The 23,128-nt window shown below is 32.9% G+C and overlaps 2 protein-coding genes across 2 annotated transcripts; one reads left to right on the plus strand and one right to left on the minus strand.

The window, feature by feature from the left end:
- The first annotated feature begins 738 nt into the window (after nt 1–738).
- LOC121118365 (uncharacterized) lies at nt 739–14,462 on the plus strand. Its single transcript, XM_040712936.2, has 2 exons — nt 739–12,705; nt 12,770–14,462. The coding sequence occupies exons 1-2, from the start codon at nt 891–893 to the stop codon at nt 14,281–14,283; spliced, it is 13,329 nt and encodes a 4,442-aa protein (XP_040568870.1). The 5' UTR covers nt 739–890; the 3' UTR covers nt 14,284–14,462.
- On the minus strand, nt 14,387–22,786 carry Hil (peptidase hillarin). Its single transcript, XM_040712937.2, has 8 exons — nt 22,749–22,786; nt 20,567–21,788; nt 19,818–20,128; nt 15,957–16,409; nt 15,675–15,890; nt 15,404–15,612; nt 15,188–15,318; nt 14,387–15,118 (listed from the first exon to the last, which is right to left on the minus strand). Exons 2-8 carry the CDS (start codon nt 21,122–21,124, stop codon nt 14,564–14,566), a joined length of 2,433 nt encoding a protein of 810 aa, XP_040568871.1. The 5' UTR covers nt 21,125–21,788; nt 22,749–22,786; the 3' UTR covers nt 14,387–14,563.
- Between the last annotated feature and the right edge of the window lie 342 nt (nt 22,787–23,128).

Consider the following 23,128-nt stretch of genomic DNA (forward strand, 5'->3'; position numbering starts at 1 on the left):
TGTTAAATGCTCTCCCTCTTTTTATTTTCTCCTCCCTCCTTCTATTGCTTCTGCGCCTAGAAACCATTTTCCTTGTACGCCAAAAATTTCTTTTTCCTTACTATTCCTTTTAGACAACAAGAACAGTTTATTATGTAATGGATGTTGTAATATTACGGACAAAGCGCTCCTTCCTTCCACCTCCCTCTTTATATTATTCAACTGAATGTTAATTATATTATTTTATATACTTGCTACATATGCATAAAATATAGTCAAGAATAAAAATATTCTTTTAATAATTCCTCATATTTCAATTATTCAATCAACTCCTTTCCTCCCTTCATCGCTTCTCCAATTTCTTTCTGTATATTAGTATCAGTATGTACATAATATCTTTGGATAAAAGCCAACATGATCAGTTAGAGTAGTTATGCCTACAATGTTTTCTGCTCATTGGTTTTTAAAAATCCATTCCTCTCTAGTTATGTAATTTTATAATCCAAAAAGAAAGATACAAGCCATTAATTTTAATCTTTACAGAGCTTTATCAAACTGGTTTTATGTGCAAAATCATGCAAGGCATGCTAATATTGCTCATTGTGCAGATTTTATTTCAAATTTATAAATTTGAAATCAATTTTGAGTGGTAAGTGCTGGCATCTATCTTTCTAGCTAGCCATTTAGTTATATATTATAATAAATGGCTATATTGTCTTAAAAAATGTAGCTCTGTGACGTCATAATATAAATAAACATAAACATTTATAGTAAGCAATTCAAAAATACACGTGAGGAAATTTTGTATATTTTATTCTAATAAGAAAAAATCACAGCTTGTATTATTTTTATAATATTCATATTGACTAAATTTTCATTGATATCAATGCGTGCCACATTGAATTTAAAGTATGAAGATTGAAGATATAATTTCAAGCCCCGAAGAGGGTTTAAACGAATTTATTGATCGTCATGGACTTTGCTTCCATCAACTCCTCTCGACTTTGAAACCTGCATCCGAATACAATTTAGAAGTAAATGAAAGGATTTTATATCTAATCGGTAAGATATCCGTCATCTCATCATCATCCTGGAAATATGCACTACACTATTTCTCTGAGGAGGTTCCACCATTTTTGCGTTTCTTAGAAGGTCATAAAGATATGGAAAATACTCCGAAGCGACGTAAAATTCAAAGGCGCCCATTATCTGACGAGTCTGTAGCATGGACAACCCATCGGTTAGTACAGACTGATGCCTACTTCAAAGACTTGTGGGACTGGAGCTCTCTCTCCGCCGTATATCCATCCATCTTACACAACTTTAACTCTGAAACATGTTGGCTCCTTGAGCGCTGTTTCCACAATTTACTGGACCTTGATCATAGCTTACATCATTTAAAATATTCTCCTTCTATTGAGATTAAAATCCCTATTAAGAGTCACTCTTCCAAAAAGGAGCTAATACCCGAATCCAAACTCGTTGAAATAGAAGGAGTGTCATTGAAAGGGTCTTTGTCGAAGGACGATACATTTGTTCTTGTACCTTCTAGAAAAGCTCTTCGAAAAAGTATTTGTCTCTCGATATCCGATGGTTCACCTTGTCTGGTTAGTGGGCCAACTGGTTCTGGAAAAACAAGGTTTATTGAACATATTGCTCAACGACTTTCAAGAAAAAAGTTTGTTGACTTTCATTCCATACGTGTGACGGATCAAACAGATGGTCGTTCCCTTGTTGGTGGCTATGTTTGTACTGAAGTTCCAGGTCAGTTTGTGTGGCAAAGAGGAATTTTGACTAAAGCTATCATGGATGGTGATTGGTTTTTGATTGAGGATGTTGGAAAGGCTTCTCCAGATGTGAAGTCTCTTCTCTCTCAAATAATTGAATGTAATTCACTTTATATTTCACATTTTGGAGAAAGTTTAAAGCCCTCACCTGGATTCCATCTTTTTTGTACTTCATCAACTTCTGCTATGGAGCAAGAAGATGTCTTAAAGTTCAATCATAGTCCTTATCATATATCTTTGAATGCTTTTTCCTTAGATGAGATATCCTCTGTGATTAGTTCATTATTTAGTCAAAAATTGGACGTTGGAACGTGCACTAAAATGGTCAAAACTTATGAAATTATAAGTAAAATGGATTCTATGTCACGGATTCGAAGAAATCTCTCACTTAGAGACCTGATTAAATGGTGTGAGCGTATATCATTACTAACGAATCGTGATGATGTTTTTTTCAATGGTATAGATTCTTTATGTCAGTGGATACCTAATAAACATATTAAGTTGGAAGCTTGTCATGTTATTGGTAGATTTGTTAATTATAATCAAAATGAAATTTCACATTTATTAGATAGCCACTATCCCAAGTTGATATTATCTAAGCATGCTCTTTTAATGGGAAGAGCTACTCTACATAAGACAGAAAGCTCTGAAACAGATCCAAAATTTGCATTGACAAAATCTACTTCTAATCTTTTAGAATTTCTAGCATCTGCTGTGGGACAATCCGAGCCGGTTTTATTAATTGGGGAAACTGGTGTTGGTAAAACATCTACTGTACAATATCTCTGCTCATCAATAGGAAAGAAATTAAGAGTCGTAAATATGAGTCAACAAAGTGATAATTCTGATTTGTTAGGAGCCTACAAGCCTGTCGATACTGGAATTATTGTCAAGTCTACAAGGAAAAAATTTGAGTTTCTCTTTGCTCAGACATTTTCAGCTCAGGATAATCGAAAATTCCTTAGAAATATTTCTCTCTGTGTCCAAAGTAAAAGTTGGTCCAAAGTGATACAACTTTTTTCCCATGTCTGTGATAAAGCTATTATTTTTTTATTGAAATCAAAGAATGAAGAGCTAATTCATCAGTGGAAAGATTTAAGTTTGGAAATTCAGGGCATAGAAAAGTCATTGTCTTCAAAGATTAATATAATGTTCTCCTTCGTCAAAGGAGTTCTAAGTGAAGCTATTGAAAATGGTGAATGGATATTATTAGATGAAATAAATCTTGCAGAGTCTGAAACATTGGAATGTCTAACAGATTTTATTTCAAAGGAAGTGTCGGCCGTAAGCTCTCCAGAAAATCCTGAACTAAGTATGAATAAACATCCAGATTTTAGAATATTTGCATGTATGAATCCACCCACTGACATAGGAAAGGCTAATTTGCCTCCTTCATTAAGAAATCAGTTTACCGAGTATTTTATTAATGAACCCGACGAAGAAAACGAATTGATTCAAATAGTTTCTAAATATCTTAAGGATTTAAATGTTGAGGTTGAGACTGTTCAAAATATTGTTGATTTTTACTTGATGTTAAAAGTGAATGCATCAAAGAAACTTTGTGCAGGAAATGGAGTCATACCCGTTTTCTCTCTTCGAACATTGTGTCGAGCTTTACGTATAGCTTCTCGAAACAAGTGTAGTAATATTCAAAGGTCCATATTTGAAGCATTTTCAGTCTGTTTTCTCACTGAACTAGACACAGATTCATACCATATTGTTCTAAGACTTCTTATTAACCATTTAGTAAATGAAAGAAAAGGTAACAAATTTCTTAAAGAAGAAATACCTAAACCAATTCAAAGTAAAATAAAATCATCATTTGTTAAGATTGAGGGATATTGGATACATGTTGGAGAAAATAGTCCGTCTATAGATGAAAAGTATATTTTGACTAAATCTGTTCGTAAAAATTTGAAAGATATATCTAGGATCGTTTCAAATTGTGATCTTCCAGTTTTAATTCAAGGAGAAACCTCTGTTGGAAAAACAAGTTTAATAACATATTTAGCGAATGCATCTGGGAATCATTGTTATCGGATCAACAATCATGAACACACTGACATTCAAGAATATATTGGTACCTATACAATGGATGATTCAGGTTTATTTTCCTTTAAGGAGGGCGTTCTTGTTGGGGCAATGAGAAGGGGTGATTGGATTATTTTGGATGAACTTAATCTTGCACCCACTGAAGTATTGGAAGCATTGAATCGGGTCTTGGACGATAATAGGGAATTGTTTATTGCAGAGACACAAACTCTCGTAAAAGCTCATAAAAATTTCCGTTTGTTTGCTACCCAAAATCCTGCTGGGATTTATGGGGGACGTAAAGTTCTCTCTAGAGCCTTTAGAAATCGTTTTATTCAACTAAATTTTGAAGAAGTTCCATCGGACGAAATTGAAACAATTGTCGAGAAGAGTTGCGATTTGCCACGTAGTATGAGCAAAAAAATGGTCAAGATAATGACGGAGCTTCAAGCATTACGAAGGTCTAGTGCAGCATTTGAAGGTAAGAGAGGTTACATTACCCTTAGAGATTTATTTAGATGGGGTAGACGCTTCCATTTGGCTGCAAAAACAATTAAAACTGATACTTTCTATGATTGGAATAAACATTTTGCTGAAGAAGGTTACATGGTTTTGGTAAGTAGAATTCGTCGAAAAGATGAAGAGGATGTTATAAAGGAACACATTGAGAAAATTACAAAAATTAAACTATGTGACGAGGAAATTTTGACTTTTACGTCTGAAAAGAATGGACTGGCTACTATGTGTGAACAATTATTTTTACTTAAATCATACAAAAACTCTGGTATTGTTTGGACTCATAATGCTCAGAGAATGGCCATATTACTTCTTCATGCGATAAGATTTAAAGAACCAGTATTATTAGTTGGAGAAACAGGATGTGGTAAAACTACAATTGTTCAAGAAATTGCTAATTTTCTAAAACAAAATCTTAAAATAATAAATTGTCATTTGCATACAGAGACGTCTGATTTCCTCGGTGGTCTTAGGCCCTCTCGAGATGAAAGAGAAGCTTTATTTCAGTGGAATGACGGGCCTTTAATACAAACTATGAAGAATGGAGATATTTTATTGGTAGACGAAATTTCCCTTGCAGATGATTCAGTTATTGAAAGAATGAATTCTGTCTTAGAGCCTTCAAGGAAATTGTTACTTGCAGAAAAGATTTCGGAAGGAGAATCTACAGAAGAAATTACTGCTAAATCCTCTTTTCAGCTCATTGCGACAATGAACCCTGGTGGAGATTTTGGAAAGAAAGAACTTTCACCGGCTCTGCGAAACAGATTTTTTGAAGTTTGGTGTCAGTGTGATAACAAAGATGAAGATCTTCATATTCTTATAAGAAAATCTCTTCAATATAAGTTTTCTTTTTCTCCCGAATATATAATTGTGGATTTTTTAAACTGGCTCAAGTCATCTTCAAATCTTCAGCTCTCTATAAGAGATTTAATTACTTGGACAACATTTATTAATAAGACGAATGATATATTAAAACCAAGTTGTTCCATTATTCATGGTATTTGTCTTGTTCTCTTCGATGGTTACTCTATGATGAACAATCTTGTTCAAGCCTCAACTACTCTCTCTTTCAAAGGTGACTGTCTGAAATATTTCCAATCTGCATTAAAAGACCACGATCCCAGTTGCTCATGTCTTCAATGGATCTTTAATGAGGGAGGGAATTGCAATGAAATGATTAATTCACCTACACAATTTGGCATAAAACCTTTCGTTTTATCAAAGACCTCAATCTCTGCTACAAATTGCAAATTTTCTTTCAAAAATAAGACTACTGCTCAAAATGCATTTAAACTTCTTCGAGGATTTTGCTTGAATAAGCCAACGTTATTAGAAGGGCTTCCTGGTGTTGGAAAATCATCGATAATTGAATCATTGGCTGCGTTAAGTGGTAATCAGTTGGTTCGTATCAATTTATCTGATCAAACTGAAATTAGTGATCTATTTGGGACTGACTTACCCGTGGAATCGATTAGTAAAGATAAAAATTCAAAGCAAATATTTGCCTGGCGAGATGGACCTCTCTTGTCTGCTCTAAAAGCTGGTCATTGGATTCTCTTAGATGAACTTAACTTAGCAACACAATCTGTATTAGAAGGTCTGAATGCTTGTTTGGATCATAGAGGTGAAATCTTTGTACCTGAGTTGAATAAGACTTTTAGTATTAAGACTTGCTCAACAAAAATCTTTGGTTGCCAAAATCCTTTTTACGAAGGAGGCGATCGAAAAGGACTTCCTAAATCATTTCTCAATAGATTTGTCAGAATCAATGTCAACCCTCTCAATGAGGAAGATCTTTTAAGTATTTGTGAATCAAAATTTCCGACATTAAACAAGGATTTTATTACTAAGATTATCTCGTGTATTCAAGAATTAAAAAATATAATGAAAATGTCTTCCTTTGTTGGATCTCCTTGGTCTATAAACTTAAGAGATGTATCGAGATTTTGTCAAGTATTAGAAAGGAAAAATGGAGAGTATTCCGAGAATTATGTGTGCAATTTATTTGAGACTATTTTTGTTGTTCGTTTCAGGACAAAAAAAGACCAAAATATTGTGCGGGATATTTATCGTCATTTCTTCTCATGCATTCACACTCCAAAAGTTAGCTTTTTTATTAATAAAGAAGTCGTGAAGGTGGGGATGTCTAGTGTATCTCGAACTCAAAGTATTTTCAATGATTCTTCATTAACTTATTTGCCATCTCAAAGTAAAACTCTTGAGCATTTGATGCTCTGCGTGGAAAATAGATTTATACCTATATTAGTAGGTACGAGTGGTGTTGGTAAATCAACCATTATTAAAGTTGCTTCTCAATTGGCTGGACAGGAGTTGATAACTATATCTCTCAGTTCAGGTTGTGACACAAATGATCTCTTGGGTGGTTTTGAGCAGACTGATATACTTCAAGAAATAATGAGAGTCCGAAGTAAACTAATCCAATCCTTAAAGAAAATGGCAAGAAAAAAATCAGAAGTACGTGATCGTATTTTCAACCTTGTTGCGTGTCTCAAAAAGAGCTGTGGTTTGAAGGATGTTGCTTCATTTTTTAAACTTTTGGTTGAGCTCAAAAATGGTGATAATGATTTTATAACGGAATTGATTGAAAAGGAAGAGCTCAATTTACTAGCCAAATTTGAAAGACACGGGAACACGAAGTTTTTTAAGTGGATTGATAGCAACTTAGTTCAAGCACTCATTGATGGAAGTTGGGTTCTTATGGACAATGCTAACTTTTGTTCATCTTCTGTATTGGATAGGCTAAATGGTCTATTAGAAGATGGAGGCTGTTTGGACCTTTATGAGCATGGCTTAGTAAACGGAACACATAGAAAAATTATTCCTCATCCTAATTTCAGAATTTTCTTTACTCTTAATCCTAAAAATGGAGAACTTTCTCCTGCAATGAGAAACCGTTGTGTCGAAATATTTTTACCTGATGAAACCCTAGACAATATTTCGAAATGTATATTGTCTAGTACTATCCTTGGTTCACAACTATCAACTGCTCTTATGCCCATTTATTCTAAACGACCTTACTGTAATATAATCGAAATGAGCAAATGTTTCAAGGAACTACTTCTAAATGGATTTACACTCAAAGAGTCTTTGGAGCATTTAAATGGAATAGGTAAACAAGATACTAGTGTCGAAAGTTTTAACCCTCAAAAATCTGCTAAATTTCAAGCTATTCAATGTCTATCTTTATCATCAGATCCATTTGTTATTCTACCAATGACACAGATAAGTATATTAAAGGACTGCATTCATGATCCAGATATCATTATCTTATATTTCTTACTGTTTAGCACTAAGGAAGATCTGTCCTTTCGTGTAGATTTACTAAAGGAATATGCATCTGTATCAACATTGTCTACTTTAACTGAAGGATTTCAACTTGAGTCTTTACCTCTTGAAAAAAGGGCTTTTTTGCCCTTTGTTAAAGATGAGATTTCTGATAATCTTAATAAAGGATCTATTAATATCTACTCAAAACTATCACTTAGCAAAATTAAGGATTTGGCATTTCCACCAAGTTCTACATCTGAATTGAAGAATGCTGGACTTGCACTCCAAGATTTTTGGCTCAAAATCATTAAAAAGTTAAATTTGTCAAGAGTCAATAATGATAATTGGGATTTGTTTGAGTCGATATTTGTATTTATTGGACATATGATACGAATAATTGAAGAAGAAAACAACGATAACAAAATATCTATTTTAACCATAATTTGGATAAAACTAAAATCCCTTCTTCAAACTCTTGAGTTGAAGGTTCGCACTAAGGAGGTTGATAGATACTTGTCTTTACACTTAGAAAATGATGGTCACTCTGTTGATAGACATCATTTTATGGAAAATATTGTTCATTCTCCAAATGGATTTTTGGATGCGTCGGACTTGGATTCATTTTTAGATATATTGAAAAAAAATGATCAATGGCAGTGCAGAGAATTAAATGAGATGGGTAATTTGAAAAAAACTTTGAGTTTAAGTTTTAATTGGTTCCAACTACAAAAGAAGAGAAATCCTATTCCTAATAATAATTTGTTTTCTCCGCTTTATAATCATTGCTTGACTTCGTTCAATAGCTTAAAGTCTAGGGAGAATGCATTTGTTTGCTCTGTTGCTATGAAATGGGAGGAATTAACATCAACGTCTCCTCCGCCTCCATTGAGACAACTTATGAATGATATCGTTTTTGCTGAAACAGACAACATTACTTTAGGAAATTTTCAAGAAAAAATAAAGGATTTAAAAATTCTTCAAGATCATATATCAAGGGATTATAATATACTCATTCGTCACGACGAAGACAAGAACTTTGCCATTCTTCATCAAGCTATGAGTATATGTAACTCATTGACCTCTGACATGGACTATTCTTTTCTTAATGAAAATGTTGAAAAGGTCAGAAATTTGATTCAAAAAATAAGTGATCGTGATAATAATGCTCTTCTCTACGCTGAGCTAAAAATGATGGTTGGCCTTCTAATGTTTAGAATTGGCTCTCAAGTGAGTACAATTGATATAGCAGATAAAATGAGAATCAATTTAGACCAACTTGAAGAACGTTCAACACAATTAAAGTTTACTATGAATGCAGCTGATATTTGTAATTGCTTGGACCACTTTTACCCTCAAAGGTCGGAGTTTTTAGATTCAACTCATCCACATAGAAAACTGTTACTTAAAAGTATTACCAGTTGTGTGAATGATGTTGAACACATTCGAAACAACATTCCCTTTCGGAAAGAGAATTATAAATCACTTCTTTCAGATATAATTCAAATACGGGAAACAAATGGGTCCTTGGATAATATTATATCGCTTTTTAATGACGTTTTACAGAGAAAAGAAAATTCAGAACAAACTGATGGAAAGGCTATGTCATGGATTATGTCTATGATTCAATTTGGAAAAAATATTATATTTAGATATCCTTCTTATATTGATATCATTACTCCTCTTTTAGACGGGATTACTTCGATGGTCGAGGGATTGAGTATATATATTGATTTGAGCTCGGACTTAACAAATTGTGAAAAAAACATCAATCGAATTAAAAGTGGTCTTTGTTCTCGGTATATGGTGCTAAATACGGACTATTTTGAAATTACTGAAGTGGATGACTCTGATGCGCATCAGCTATTATTGTCAAATAACAAAATAAGACTGGATCATAAATTAATGAACATTTTTGCATTTGACTTTGCTGACAAATACTTTTCTCTTGGAGATCAAAAAGCATATGAATCCCTTTCAATTGCTCTGAACCAAGATTTTTCATCACTTCAACATCTGTCTCTTTCCCCCAAAAAATGTCTTAGTTCCATGAATGAACTTCCTCATTATTTTAATGTTTTCAAGTCTGTAAGAAATTTAATTAGCTTGTACTTCAAAGAAAGTGGAAACATACTTGAGTTTTTGTGTGGACAAGTTCCTTCGTCCAATTTCCTTGAAATCAAGTCATCCGTTTCAGAGTTCTTGAAAGTTAAAAAGACAACACTTGATTTACTGGATAATTTTCCAGAGAATCCTTTGTTAACAGATATACTAACTTTAGTTGAACGAATTTTAGGCTTCCCTGCTAGATCACCGATTTCTAAATTTCAAGAAGGTGTTGCCTTACTACTTCCTAAGATTTTATCGTGGAATAAAAATGCACCTAAAATTTATAATATAAACTCTGAACCCTTAGACATAATTATATTCGATTGGCAAAAATTGGAACTTAGTAATGTCGAAATGGAGTTCTCTCAAATACTTAAAAACTTTGGGGAAAATTCTTATGAAGAAATGTGGCGTGTTTTCAAGTCATTAAACTTGGGTTCTGCAGTTGTTTCCAAGAGGAAATTTATGCTCGCGTGCTTTAGATTTTTATGTACTTCAAATATTGGAGAATTTGAACGACGGCTTGTTTTGTCTGAAAGTTTAATTAAGTTATTTGATCCCTTATGTAAGGAACTTGCCGACGGATTTGATATAATATTAAAGTACTTCCAACGATGTGTTCCTTGTATTAAAAAGGTCATACATGACAAGATTAAAGAGCTTACTAAAAGTGTAAAGCTAGCTTTGAAATCAGAATTTATCTCATATAGGAAGTATCGAAGCGCTTCCAAAAAAACAACCTATAAAAAAATTGTTGCCGATTTTATAGAATTTTTGCGTGAAGGTAGCTTTAAGTATTTCCGAATTAATTCCCCATTTGATAAAATTGATATTTCTAGTCAGAGTCTTCCTAAATTTGAGCCAAAATATCACACCATTGCAGATATTAAAAATGAGTGTGAACATTTGGAATTCTTTTCTTCTTCAGAAGCTAGTCTTGGGGATGTTAAATCATTGAATTTAAAAAGTAATCGTCTACTGAATGACTTACTTATATCAAATAATATTTCAAATGCTTTTTCCGAAAATTTAAAAGAAATTATCATTTCTTATAAGGATATTCCACATAAAGCATTAATTGATGACCCTAAAGGCTTTCATAAATATTCTAAGCTTATAACGGAGGTTTTAAGGACGATGAAGGACATTGGCATATCCTATAAATTAGGACTTATACATGATGTTGGATATATCAATTTTGCGACAACACAAGTGCGTAATTATCCGGAGCATCTTCTTCAAATTTTAATGAGATTTGAAGAACTCAAGGAAATGTTTTTAAACAAATCTTCAAAGAAAAAACAATTGAATTCTGGAGTAATTCAACGTATTGAGGGCTCTGTAACTCACGGTGTGTTATATTCATCCTCTATGAATTCATATTGTCATAGCTTCGACCTGGTGCAAAAAGATCTAAAAGATATAATAACTAAGCTAATAGGATCTAATGATGGCTTAGAAAATTGGTTTCGATGGGCTGATAAATCTAAAATTGCATTGAGTGATTCCTCAATTGAAAACACTCGTCGAATTTTAGAATCTCTTATTGCACAATCTACTGTAATGAAAAAGGATAGAGTTGAAGCAGAAAAAGCTAGAAAAATCATATTGGCATTTGAAAGTCAAATTAAAAACATTGAAGGAATTCGTTCAAAGGATGATTTATCAAATAAGTTGCTTAAATTGAAGGAAGTTTCTGAAAAGTTTAACGTAATTCAATCAGATCTTGTTTCAGATATATTGAGGGACATCAATATAAATAGATTGATTATGAATTCTCACATTGAATTTTATCAAAAATGGATGATAATTAATACTGGGGATGAGAAAATACCCAATTCAAATAGTTTACTTGTTTACCTGAGAAAAACGTGTGAAAGAATACTTGGAATTGTTCAAGACTATGTTAAAAAGTTAGGTTCAGTTAAAACAGACGATATTGAGACTTTTTCTGAGATTCGACACGTTGTCAGTGAAGAAATTTCCCTCTTAAAAGTGAGCAAAGTGATGAAGTCATTCAAAAACTTAGCTTCTCTTGCAGTTTTCAATTCGAATAATCTACCAATTATCTCCTCAATAGTTCCACTTATGAGTACATATTTATCCATACTCGAATCATCAAAGATTCGCTGTCATAATGTTGCATTAATCTTTGATGAATATTTGCGATCTACATTAGAAGTATTTATTCAATTTGGAGATGCAGAATTTAAACATCAACCAGAAGAAGAAGAGGACGATCAACAAAATGAAGGTGAAGATAAAGGACCAAAAGAAGGATGTGGGTTGGGTGATGGAACAGGAACCGATAATGTTTCTTCTGAGATTCCAAATGAGGATATGCTTGAAGGAGCTGAGAGAAAAGAGGATCAAGAAGATGAAAAAGAGGATAAAGATGAAGAGGATCAGAAAGGTCCAGAAGAGGATGATGGAATAGAAATGCAAGATGACTTTGATGATGGGAAATTTGAATCTAAAGAGGAAGATGAAGATAGAGAGGAGGATGATGACAAAGATGAGGAAGAAGAACTGGATAAAAAAGAGGAAGATGTAGACGAAAATGTCGAATTAGACGATGACCTTTGGAAAGATGAGGATGACGAAGAACCAGAGGATGAATCTAAAGAAGATGAAAAAATATCTGAAGAAAAAAAAGACAAGAGTGAAAAATCTAGGAAAAACAAGGAGCACAAAGAAAATTCTCATTCCAATGACAAAGAAGAAGAAAATCCTGATTCTGAAGCCGATGAAAATGAAAGCGATTTTGAGGAAAAGGATAACAACGAATTAGATAAAGATGATGATTCTATTGATGAAGAAGATAAACGTAAGAGAGAAGATGAGGAATTCTCAGATGGTGAAGAATTAGATTTGGACGTTGTAGATGAAAACAAGCTTGATGAACACGAGCCTGAAGATTTAAATATGGACGATATGAATATAGACGATGAAAATGAAGAAGATATAATGGATATGGACAAAGATGATTTAGATGGTAATTTATTAGTTCAATTTTTTAATTACTTAGATGTTATTAAGCTTATTTATTTTTATTATAGACTATGAAAAACCTGATTTTGAGGATCCGGATGTGGAGTTGGATGATGACAAAACAGATGAAGCGGGAGGAGATAATTCAGAGAATGACCCTAGAGAAAATACTTCCAACATACCAGATGGTACTAAGAATGAAACTGTTGAAGAAGATGCAGCAGTGAATAATCAGGATTCAATTGATGGAACGAGTGTAGATGCAAAGTCTACAGAGAGCAAACCAGAGAATGAAAGTGTTGAGCGCCAGGAAAAGAGTAAAGCCAATGAGAAGTCTAAGACTGCTAATGATAAAGAAGTGGTTTCTAACTTGGAAATAGCTCATTCCAATGAAGAAGAGTCACAGAGGGAGGAAGAATCTAAAATCTATGACAATTTACCTGAGGAAGAAGAAAGAGAAGAAGACCCTAATGTTGTGGAAACCATGGATCATAAGCAGCTCAAAGATCATTCTGGTAAAGACAAAGAAGAAGAAGACGAGAAAATGGATGTAGATGATTCTGTAAATACAATTCCAAAAATAGAAAATGATAAGTTGCCTACTTTGGGGGCTGAGCGTCCTAATGAGTCCTATTTTTCTTCCGGATTAAATATGCAACCTGAAATAAATGCTGACATAGATTTCAAATCCTTGACAAACACAAAAAATCCTGGTTCATCCAACGTTTCACATGAAAATATTAAGGAATGGACACATGTTTGTAATGGAACGTCATCTCTCTCTCAAAATTTAATGACTAAGCTCAGACTACTCTTTGAGCCAACAAAAGCTAATCGACTTAAGGGAGACTATAAATCAGGAAAGAGACTAAATATGCGTAAAATAATCCCCTATATAGCTAGTCATTTTAGAAAAGACAAAATTTGGTTAAAGAGAACAAAAGTGTCTAAGAGAGACTATCATATCCTTTTCGCCCTCGATGATTCTCAAAGTATGTCTGATAACGAAGCAAATACAATGGCGATTGAGGCTTTGGCAACAGTATCTCAAGCTTTCAACGTATTAGAAGTTGGAAAACTTGGAGTAATTAAATTTGGAGAATCTGCAGAGCTTGTTCAACCCTTTAAGTCTGGTTTTACACCAGAGGATGGAGGACGTATTCTTCAAGATTTCAAATTTTCTCAAACGAAGACAAGTATTTTAAGCCTCGTACAAGAAAGTATAAATGCGTTTATGAAACAAGGAGCCGAAGTCTCAAATTCTCTTTCTCAGCTCCTCGTAATTATTTCAGATGGTCGTGGAGTTTTTCATGAAGGAAAAGATGAACTACTTCAGGCTCTCCGCAAGGCAGCTTCTGCCAAAATATTTATTATGTTTGTTATAGTTGAAACTAAAAATGAGGCCTCTATTTTAGATATACGATTTCCCGTTTTTGATGATTCTCATAATCTCCTTAGAATTGAATCCTATATGGACAATTTCCCATTTAATTATTATATCTTGTTAAAAGATATGAAATCTTTACCTCATACGCTTTGTGGTGCTCTTCAACAATGGTTTGAAATGACGAACTATAAATAAACGGTGAATAAGGATATACGAATGTTGAATGTTTTTAAACACTTTTCTAAGTATGGACTTTTTTTTTGTAATAACGTAATTTTATATAATTACCTATATACTATTTAAGTTCTGCAGTTATATATTTATTTATATATATATTATAAAGAAAATAAATATGTTGTCTCTGTTGAATTAAATGTGAGGGGGAGGGGGAATTAACTGGGTTGGAGAGCTTTATTTTATAAGGGTGGGTAGGCTTTTCAAGCTAAATGTTAATATTTGAATAAATGTATTCTTATTATTTGTTTTTTCTTGAGGCATTTATAAGGTATTTGCAGCAGTGTGTGAGTAGGTGTTTTTCGTTGTCGTCACTTCCATCCACCTCTCGTGTATAAATATCCATACCATACTGTCCTTCCTCAGGCAAATTAATAGATATCGTCACAATACCGTCCTTATCAATTTTATGACTCACGACTTTATTAAGCTTTTTTTCTTCGAAGCCGTTCTTATGTAGTGTTGCCATAAAGTCCGTTAACGGCCTAGTCATGGCAAATTTGATATCTAATGATAGACCAGAAAATACGAGAGCGTCCTTGTGAGACAAGGGTTCAAGTCCGAAGAGCCGCATTGCTTTAGCAGGACCCCATTCTCCGCTAGCACAATCTGGAAGGGGTACCATTACTGTCTGTAGCTCTGCACACATAATTTTAAATTTGCACACACTCTTGAATTTCATGGGCTCTCCAGTGAGGTACTCTTGAGGTGTAACTGCATTTGCAAAAATATCTAAAAGTAAAGATCCATTACATGGAGCATGCACTCGAAAGGCAACGATGTTCCCAATTACAGACTATTTGGAGGAAAAAGAATAATTATTAAAATTGAGAGAGAAAATAGAATATGGGAATATTTGGCTTACCTGCATGACATAACGCTTAAGACTCGTACCATCGAAATTATCTTTATCATCACTATAAAACTTAATGTTATAGTGAAATATCAAACTTCCTTCCATCGATTTAGGAATTTCTAGTCTCACTGTGGCAGCTCCTACATGAAAAAAATTATAATTAACTATTATTCAAAGAATATTGAACTTTAATGTGGATTTCGAGAAATAAGTATAAGTAATTACCTGTGGAATCTGTATGCATGACTGATTTCATATGATTACTCGGAAATCCTAATCGATATCTGAAGAATAATGATCGAACGAAAGGAAGCTCTTCAAAGTGTTCAAGAGTAATTATTTCCTTTAGAAGCTGCCATTGAGTTTGTAATGGGAAAAATTCGTAAATGAACTCTTTTGAATCCGTTAAGAAATAATGATCATCATATTCGTATCTAATTACAGTGAGAAAATGTTAAAAAAATGCAAAATAAGTAGGATTCAAGTAAAGACGTACCTTAGACTATCAGATTTCCCTCTACCAGGTTTAGGGACTTCTTTGGCATTTACTAAATGTCTCGCTCCCCAGTTACATTGCACAAATCTCCAAGAACCAGCAACGAAAACTGCATTCCAAGAATTTCTGAAGCGGTTATCTTCAAAGCTTATACCCGGCTGATAACCTGCAGATTTGCTGAAACCCTTAATGACAACACAATGAAGACCCGCATAGCTGAAAAACAATTAAAACTTGAGTATGCCCTGCATTGCAATAACGAATAGCTTCCTTCACTCTCACCTGCAAAGTCTCTTAAATAAAACGTGATAGCTTTCAGTACCAAATTTGATTCCTCTCAATAAGCCCATGGGGGTGTCACCTCTTTCAGACTCTTCAAACATAATGGAATTTAAATTTTTAACCGTGATCCAACGAAAGATGGATCTAGCTTTCTCCACATCCGAGTCACAGCCTGCCACTAGCTGTCTCACTAGATCAGTAAATGTTTTTTGATCTTCTTGAGCCACACTGATTGCTCTCTGATCTACTTCTGCGAATATGGTGGGATCCTTATAAATTTCTGCTTTACTGAATGTTGGAGGCATAGGAGGAGGTGGATGAGCTGGGTAGTGTGATCTTGACTCTTCGGGATCCTCCACTCTTTCATCTTCACCTAGTTTCTCCATCTTTTTCTCTTGAATGAGGGTCATCATTTCCTCAGAATGCCGATCCACCAGTTCTGCAGTAGCAGCTCTAAAAGTATATTATAATCATTATTGTACAATCACATTATATACCATACATATTATATAATTAAACAATACAGTTCATTAGTCATAATAAGCTCAAAAGGGATCTTAAGACTAATTATATGCATTATAGTTCTTACTTTTTATGTATCATTTTTTATGATGGTTACCAATATCATTTGTAGGTAATTTTGCACAACTGACTTTATTATAATTTACTCACGTATACATATTATATTATAAGAATAAGTTGCAGAAATCATGGGGAAAAAAGTGTCATGAATGTGTTTAGATATTATTTACACTGTTCACCAGCAAAAATGTCATAAGAACGAAATATACTTATTTTAGTAGAGTTTGATCTCCTTATATGGTCTAATTTTTCTCTATTAACCTCTGGGCTTTCAGAAAAGAGCCCCAAAGTGGTTTTGGTACATTTGGTTATTCCTAAGATGCAAAGTTTTTTTTAAGCGCATGGTGTTGGAGATATGGATAAATGAATATATATTTAAATGCCTAATCTTGAAAGATTTCAACAACGTTTTTCAAATGTATTATTATGTTTAAAACTCAAGTTATATTTGTTGAAAGTTGAAAATGAGTGATTTTTCTTCAGAGGATTATAGCTACAAAAAGAATAAAAATATTTATTTTGATAGTCAAAAGTTTGAACTTTAAGTTTAAAAAAGAACTTGTTCAAAAATTACTCGGGATCGTTGTCAATTGGAGAGAAAGCCATCAGAATATTTCAAGCATAAAGCTCCTTTTTGAATCGATCTTATAAGAAAATTCAATTTATTTGTACTTAGTTGTCCATAGGAAGAAAAGTAAAGAGAGATAGAGATAAAAACAGAAAGACATAAAGAGTATCGGTGTTCTTCATTGAATATCAAATGTAAAAAAGCTTAGAATCAGACTTATGCTAAAAACTTTATAGGCTTTTCTGAAGGGCCTGAGGCTAAGGGAGAAAAGCTAAGAACATATTTGGAATCAAAGGATAACATCATACATACAAAGTACATATGTACATTTTTTTCTATGCAACAACAACAAAAAAAAAAGATTTTGTTTCATAGTGTTATTCTCATATAATAATTATTTATGAATGGGGCTTGTAGTTTGTATATGTTCATGAACGTATCTATTATGAAAATGAACCATTCTTTTTTTCTACTTTCAAAGTATTTATGATGATGAAATAATAATATATTTCATAGACATTGATTTTTTGTCATCCCCCGCCCTCTCTAACACCTGGAATTTAAGAATAAATAAAAAACTTAATCCCTAAATTGAATACTACTTGATAAACATGAACAGTAATATTTGAATGTACTCAAAGTAATATGTACTGAATATCCCCAATTAAATGTATAAATTTAGGTACGAGAAAGTAATAATTAGAGAAAAATATCTTATTCTTTTCTTTGCAATAGTTAATTTTTATCTACAACATGAAATAAGATTGTATAACGTTGTCATAACATAAATTAGGGTAAGATATATAACAATACTAGGCAAAACAGGGATATATTTTTGATAGACGGTAAGGTTCAACTCCTTTTTTTTTTTTTTTGGGGGGTCCCATTTTGACACCTAATAGTTGATTATTACCCATAACATGAATGCATAAAAGGGTTTTTATTGCTATAAAACTAGATTGTTTAGGGTCTCAAAATGGCTGACATCAACAATGATGACGTCACATGAAAACACACCATACATAATTGTTCACAGTTTAACCAGGGCTTTTTTGAACTCAACCAATTATTAACGTTCATAACACTTATAAGAAGCAGAAAAATCTACAACTGACAACAAATTACAATCTAAAACTTTATGTAATTGGGGTAATTCAATGCTAGGAATGTAATATATTTTGGACAAACTTGTGTGTTATTTCATAGTGGGAAATATGAATAGTTAAAATTTTAGAGAATACTTCTGATGGGAGCGTAGAAATTGAAATTGATTTCTTAATATTTTTGATTTTTTAACATTTTAGTTTCTTGTTTTTCTTAAGATAGTTTGGATATTTCATGCCCCTCCCCAAAGATTTACTCCTTTGGTTTACATGCATTTCTCATCCTAAATATCACAGTTTGTTATCATTATTATTATTGTATATTGCCTCCCAAGAGGGGAAAAAAAAACTTATTACTTTGAACTTAGAAAACTTACTTTGAAACTTAGAAAAATAGACAGCTGATAACAAAATACAATGTAAATTTTATGTAAGCCGTGTCTATCAGAGTAATTATAAACTGAACAATAAAAATGGTTCTAACTTATGGCTTGCTTAATGAAAACTCACGAAGATTCAACATTTCAAAATTGAAGCATCTGTTGAATAAGGGGGGAGAGACATTAGTCATTACATATATTTTTTTTTTAAAGATTTGATGAAATGCTTATTTCCCTCTTATTTGTAAGTAAATACAATAATATGAAACGTGATATGATATAATAAACAAATGATGGTGGCTACCATTTGATGAGTTAACCAGATTTCTTTTTCTTTTTTTTAGAATCTTTTATTTATAATTACAACATGTTTATTTATACTTGGATAGTTTCCCATTCCATCCCTTTCAATATAATAATATTATGTAACTAGATATTAAATATTATACATGTACTACGTCAGCATAAACCAATCTTAAACAAAAATAAAGAAAAGGCGAAAATCTTCATTTATTGAAAATTATTTATATATGAATACAACCCTATATTTCACAGACATATTCGAGTTAATTATAGGAACTTTGTATTCAAATTTCTGGAATGAGTTAAGGTACCCAAGAATTTTAGCTAAAGTTTCGACCCTACATTTGATTTATGAAGCTTAATTTGCCCAAATATGGCTCCTTTCAAATGAAATCAATTTATCAATCTTCTATTGTATCGATCAATTTTGGATAGTTTAAGTGAATTGCAACCCACCCAAAGGGTCAATAAGAATCATTAGTTCATATAAATGGACGAAAATTAGCTGATGAATAAAAATGTAGTACACGCTAAATTTTGAGAAAAATTAATTACTCTTCTTAAAGGGGATAGATATAGCTATCAAAGCATGTTTGGATGCCAAATAGACTTTTGTATTATGGGCATGTACTCATAGAGTCAATTCATTGAATGAAAATGTATATAGGAACATAAAAGACTGTTGAATTATATTATTGTTGAGTTTATAATAATGAACACACCTCTATGTATTATATAAGAAATACTTCAATAAGTATCATTATTCAAGTAAATTTTGACCTTCAATTACTTTTGATTTTTGTATCGAGTGTTTTGACCACTTTGATAATAATTATAGTCATACGTTTATATTACTAAATAAAATAGGACTAGCACCATCGAGGAGTTGAATTTGAACCAAGTTAAAAAAGTCATCCTTTCTTACCTTTCTTGTTCCAAGAGTTTCCTTGCAACACTTTCCTTCTTCTTTTCCCTTTTTATAGTCATGTGTTTTTCGAATTCAGCCTTTTCCTTCATATGCCTAACTGTGAGGAGTTTGTGATCCTCTTTGTTTTTCTTTCGATTTAATTCTTTTTCGAATTTGGCTGTCAATTCACCCAATTTAACTTCCCACTCTTCCTCGATAACATTAGAGATCTCACTTTCCTCTTTTTTTCTCTGCTCCTGAAACTGGATGTATAAACGATCTTCTTCTTCCCGGTGGATATTTTCAAGTTCTACTTGCTCTTCACGGTCCTAAAAATTTAGAAACAATGGATACACTATAGTTTGATCAAGTTTAACCACAATAATATACATATATATAGGTATAGTTGGTTGGATTTTCTCAAGTGAAATTAATGATAAATGCACAATCGACAAACATTCAAAGGTTTGTTTAATGTCTACAAGGCTACAGAGGATATGTCTAAGAATAGTGTCATTAAGTTTGATCAAAATTTAACTTTTATATGAATCTAGACAGTGAAATTGAATAAAAGTTGATCCATTCTTATGTAAGTCTTATGCACTAGACTTGTCATTCTTAAAATTACACATACAGAGAACATATATGTAGTTATTAGTTATGACAATGACATAATACGTGATAGTTTAATTTACATAACTTTTGGGAGTAAGCATCCAAACAATATAATTATTCGATATGAAAAAAAAAAAAAATTACAAACTCACCAAATAAGTTTCAATGGATTTTTCCTGAGGCTTGGAATATTTTCTCTGGACCTCCGTAGCTTTTAATGCATGCTGTATATGAAGGGCACTAGTATCAAATCTTCCCCATTTATGTCTAGCATGATTACCATTCGTGATGTTTGTAGAGGCAACACTTGTCACTTGTTGGATTTGAGTTTTACCGGATGGAACGTGCATTTTAGCAATTTTGATTGCCAATGACTCAGCATCAAACGTAGCCTTTCCACCTGGTCGAATTTGTTCATTAACAGTGTGTGATTTAGGTACATTCAGTGCAGTTTTAATTCCCATCGACTCTCCATCAAATTTCCCAGGCCCAATCTTAGGAACATGAGTTGAACAATAGACTTCCTTGTCATCCTGGCAGTGCTGGTTATTGAAGTAAGTTTTGAGAGTAAGTTTGCTTCCACATTCGATGCAACGGAAGCAACCAGAATGAAAAAAGGCATAGTCTTTGAGTGGGCCTATTTTATCTGTTGGATAAACTATTTTACCACAGCGCAGGCATGCAGAGTCCGCAAAGTTTGTACGAAACATTATCGTACTTTCTCACTACCAAAGTAAGCTTTAGTTTAAGTATAATTAGTCCATTCTAATGCTGAAAGCTAGTCAATCCTCGAAGAGAATAATGATTCACTTCTTCTTCTTTCAGCTGGCCAACGTATTATTATATTAAACACACAATGTTGATCTGTACTCTTCGGGTATCTGGAAGCACTAAAGCGGAAGAACGGAACTTTTTTTAATACCTGGGATGGATTCAGGATTTCTCTCTCTCTCACTCACTCTTGTTTTTGTTTTTTATATTTTACTTTTTGTTTTTCGCTCCCTCACATGTGTAGTATTGTATGTAGGTATGTATGCATACAGTAAGCTGTATACCTATGTAAGTTTTTCATGAAGATGAGAATTTAGAATAATACGTACAATCGTCAATCTGTAATGAGGCGTAGAAGCAGGTAGTTGTGGAACCCGCGTTTTTACCATTTTTTCCCACAAACACGTCACTTTCACATATTATTATGGACTAGACGCAAACCCCTTTTGATGTACATATTATATATATATATATATATGTAAATCCTAAATAACAAATACTCTTAATGAAATGCCTTTAAATTCCGTGCTGCATATGTGTGATTTTCTTATATATACTACGTATACTATACTACTATTACTCATTCCACGTCCTTGATTTCTCCTGAAATAATAGACAAATAAAATATTAAACATGATATGACTGCATGAGTAGGGTTGTAAATTCTAAGCATTTTTTTAGGATTCGAGTTTTGTTGCTGTTAGCAAACTGAGCAGTGCTTATTTTTATATTCTAAAGCTATTATTATTATTATTAGTTCATTCTTCCGGAGATAACATATAAGTATAAAGTGTAACCACGAGTGTGTGTGTCATAAATGATGACGACTAACACTGGGGAGTTAAAAAGGCAAGTCCCTGTTACCCTCAGAGTAGAATGGATGATCAAAAACGGAGTGCTTCCTGTATATACCCTTGCTTGATCTGGAGTGTGGATTTTTAGTTTATTTTCATCCTCACATAGATTCTACGTGTAGCTAATCTAATGATACACCATCAGGGGCGTCCAGAGCCCCTTCCCTCAAATATAAACCTGCGGATACTTCTGGTAATAGCAGTTAAGTTGCCCTCCTCCAAAATATTCTTCAAATTCTCTGGTTAACTACGTTTATTTTCATTTCTCTTTTTTTTAAATGCCTAAAATGCTTACGATTTACAACACTATATATGAGTGATGGCACCTTCACTAGGACACTTTAACTTCTTAAGAGTGGAATATAATCATTTCATGAAATATCATATCACTTAAGTCTCTTTTTCTTCCTCCCATCTCTTAAATACATAATATCCTAAATATTATATATTCTCCTATATTCTTCTCGAGAAAAAAAAGTGAAATTGGAAGAAGCCTTCGGGCTGTATCTTTAGTAAAAATATCCGTTATTCTTTTTTATCTAAATAAATATCAAATATATGAAAGAAGTCATTTTCATAATAAAAATAATAAAAGGATAACTAACTAGTTAGAAACACCAGTTTATAGGAAAATTGCATTTAATTGATAACTTCACAACTAATGTGATTAAAAAATAGCTAAATAAAAGAGTAATGAAATAAAAAATACCTCTTAGAATGCCCGGTCGAAGGAAATGAATACTGAATGATCAACAACAGCAGCAGTAGTAGTATAATTAATTCCCTCCTACTCCCTTTCTTCTTTCCTCTTATAAAGGGGTTCTATAAGGCTTTTCCCCTCCTCTCTCTCTCTCTCTCTCTCCCCCATTCCCACATCCACTGCTGCTAGCAAGAAGAATAGACAGCTAGTAATAGTAGTACGTTAGTCATGTTCCTCATATAATTCCTAGCTATATTTGAATGAGGGTAAAGCTAAAAATAAATAAAGGACAGAGTTGATAGAACATTACATTGCGGATAATATAAGGGCACCAATTGCACCATGAAATTTAAACACTCATTTGATTGTACATACACAATTGAAGAAAT

This window comes from Lepeophtheirus salmonis, chromosome 5 (assembly GCF_016086655.4).
Source record: "Lepeophtheirus salmonis chromosome 5, UVic_Lsal_1.4, whole genome shotgun sequence".
NCBI lineage: Eukaryota > Metazoa > Arthropoda > Copepoda > Siphonostomatoida > Caligidae > Lepeophtheirus > Lepeophtheirus salmonis.

What these genes read in the sequence shown, in the direction of transcription:
- Hil (XM_040712937.2), bottom strand. Translation starts at nt 21,124, where the DNA reads ATGTTTCGTACAAACTTTGCGGACTCTGCATGCCTGCGCTGTGGTAAA. An exon ending in TTATTTAAGAGACTTTGCAG is followed by an intron (nt 15,891 to 15,956) that starts GTGAGAGTGAAG and finishes ATTGTTTTTCAG; the next exon opens with CTATGCGGGTCTTCATTGTG. An exon ending in TTAAGCGTTATGTCATGCAG is followed by an intron (nt 15,119 to 15,187) that starts GTAAGCCAAATA and finishes TCCTCCAAATAG; the next exon opens with TCTGTAATTGGGAACATCGT.
- LOC121118365 (XM_040712936.2), top strand. Translation starts at nt 891, where the DNA reads ATGAAGATTGAAGATATAATTTCAAGCCCCGAAGAGGGTTTAAACGAA. An exon ending in GGACAAAGATGATTTAGATG is followed by an intron (nt 12,706 to 12,769) that starts GTAATTTATTAG and finishes TTTTTATTATAG; the next exon opens with ACTATGAAAAACCTGATTTT.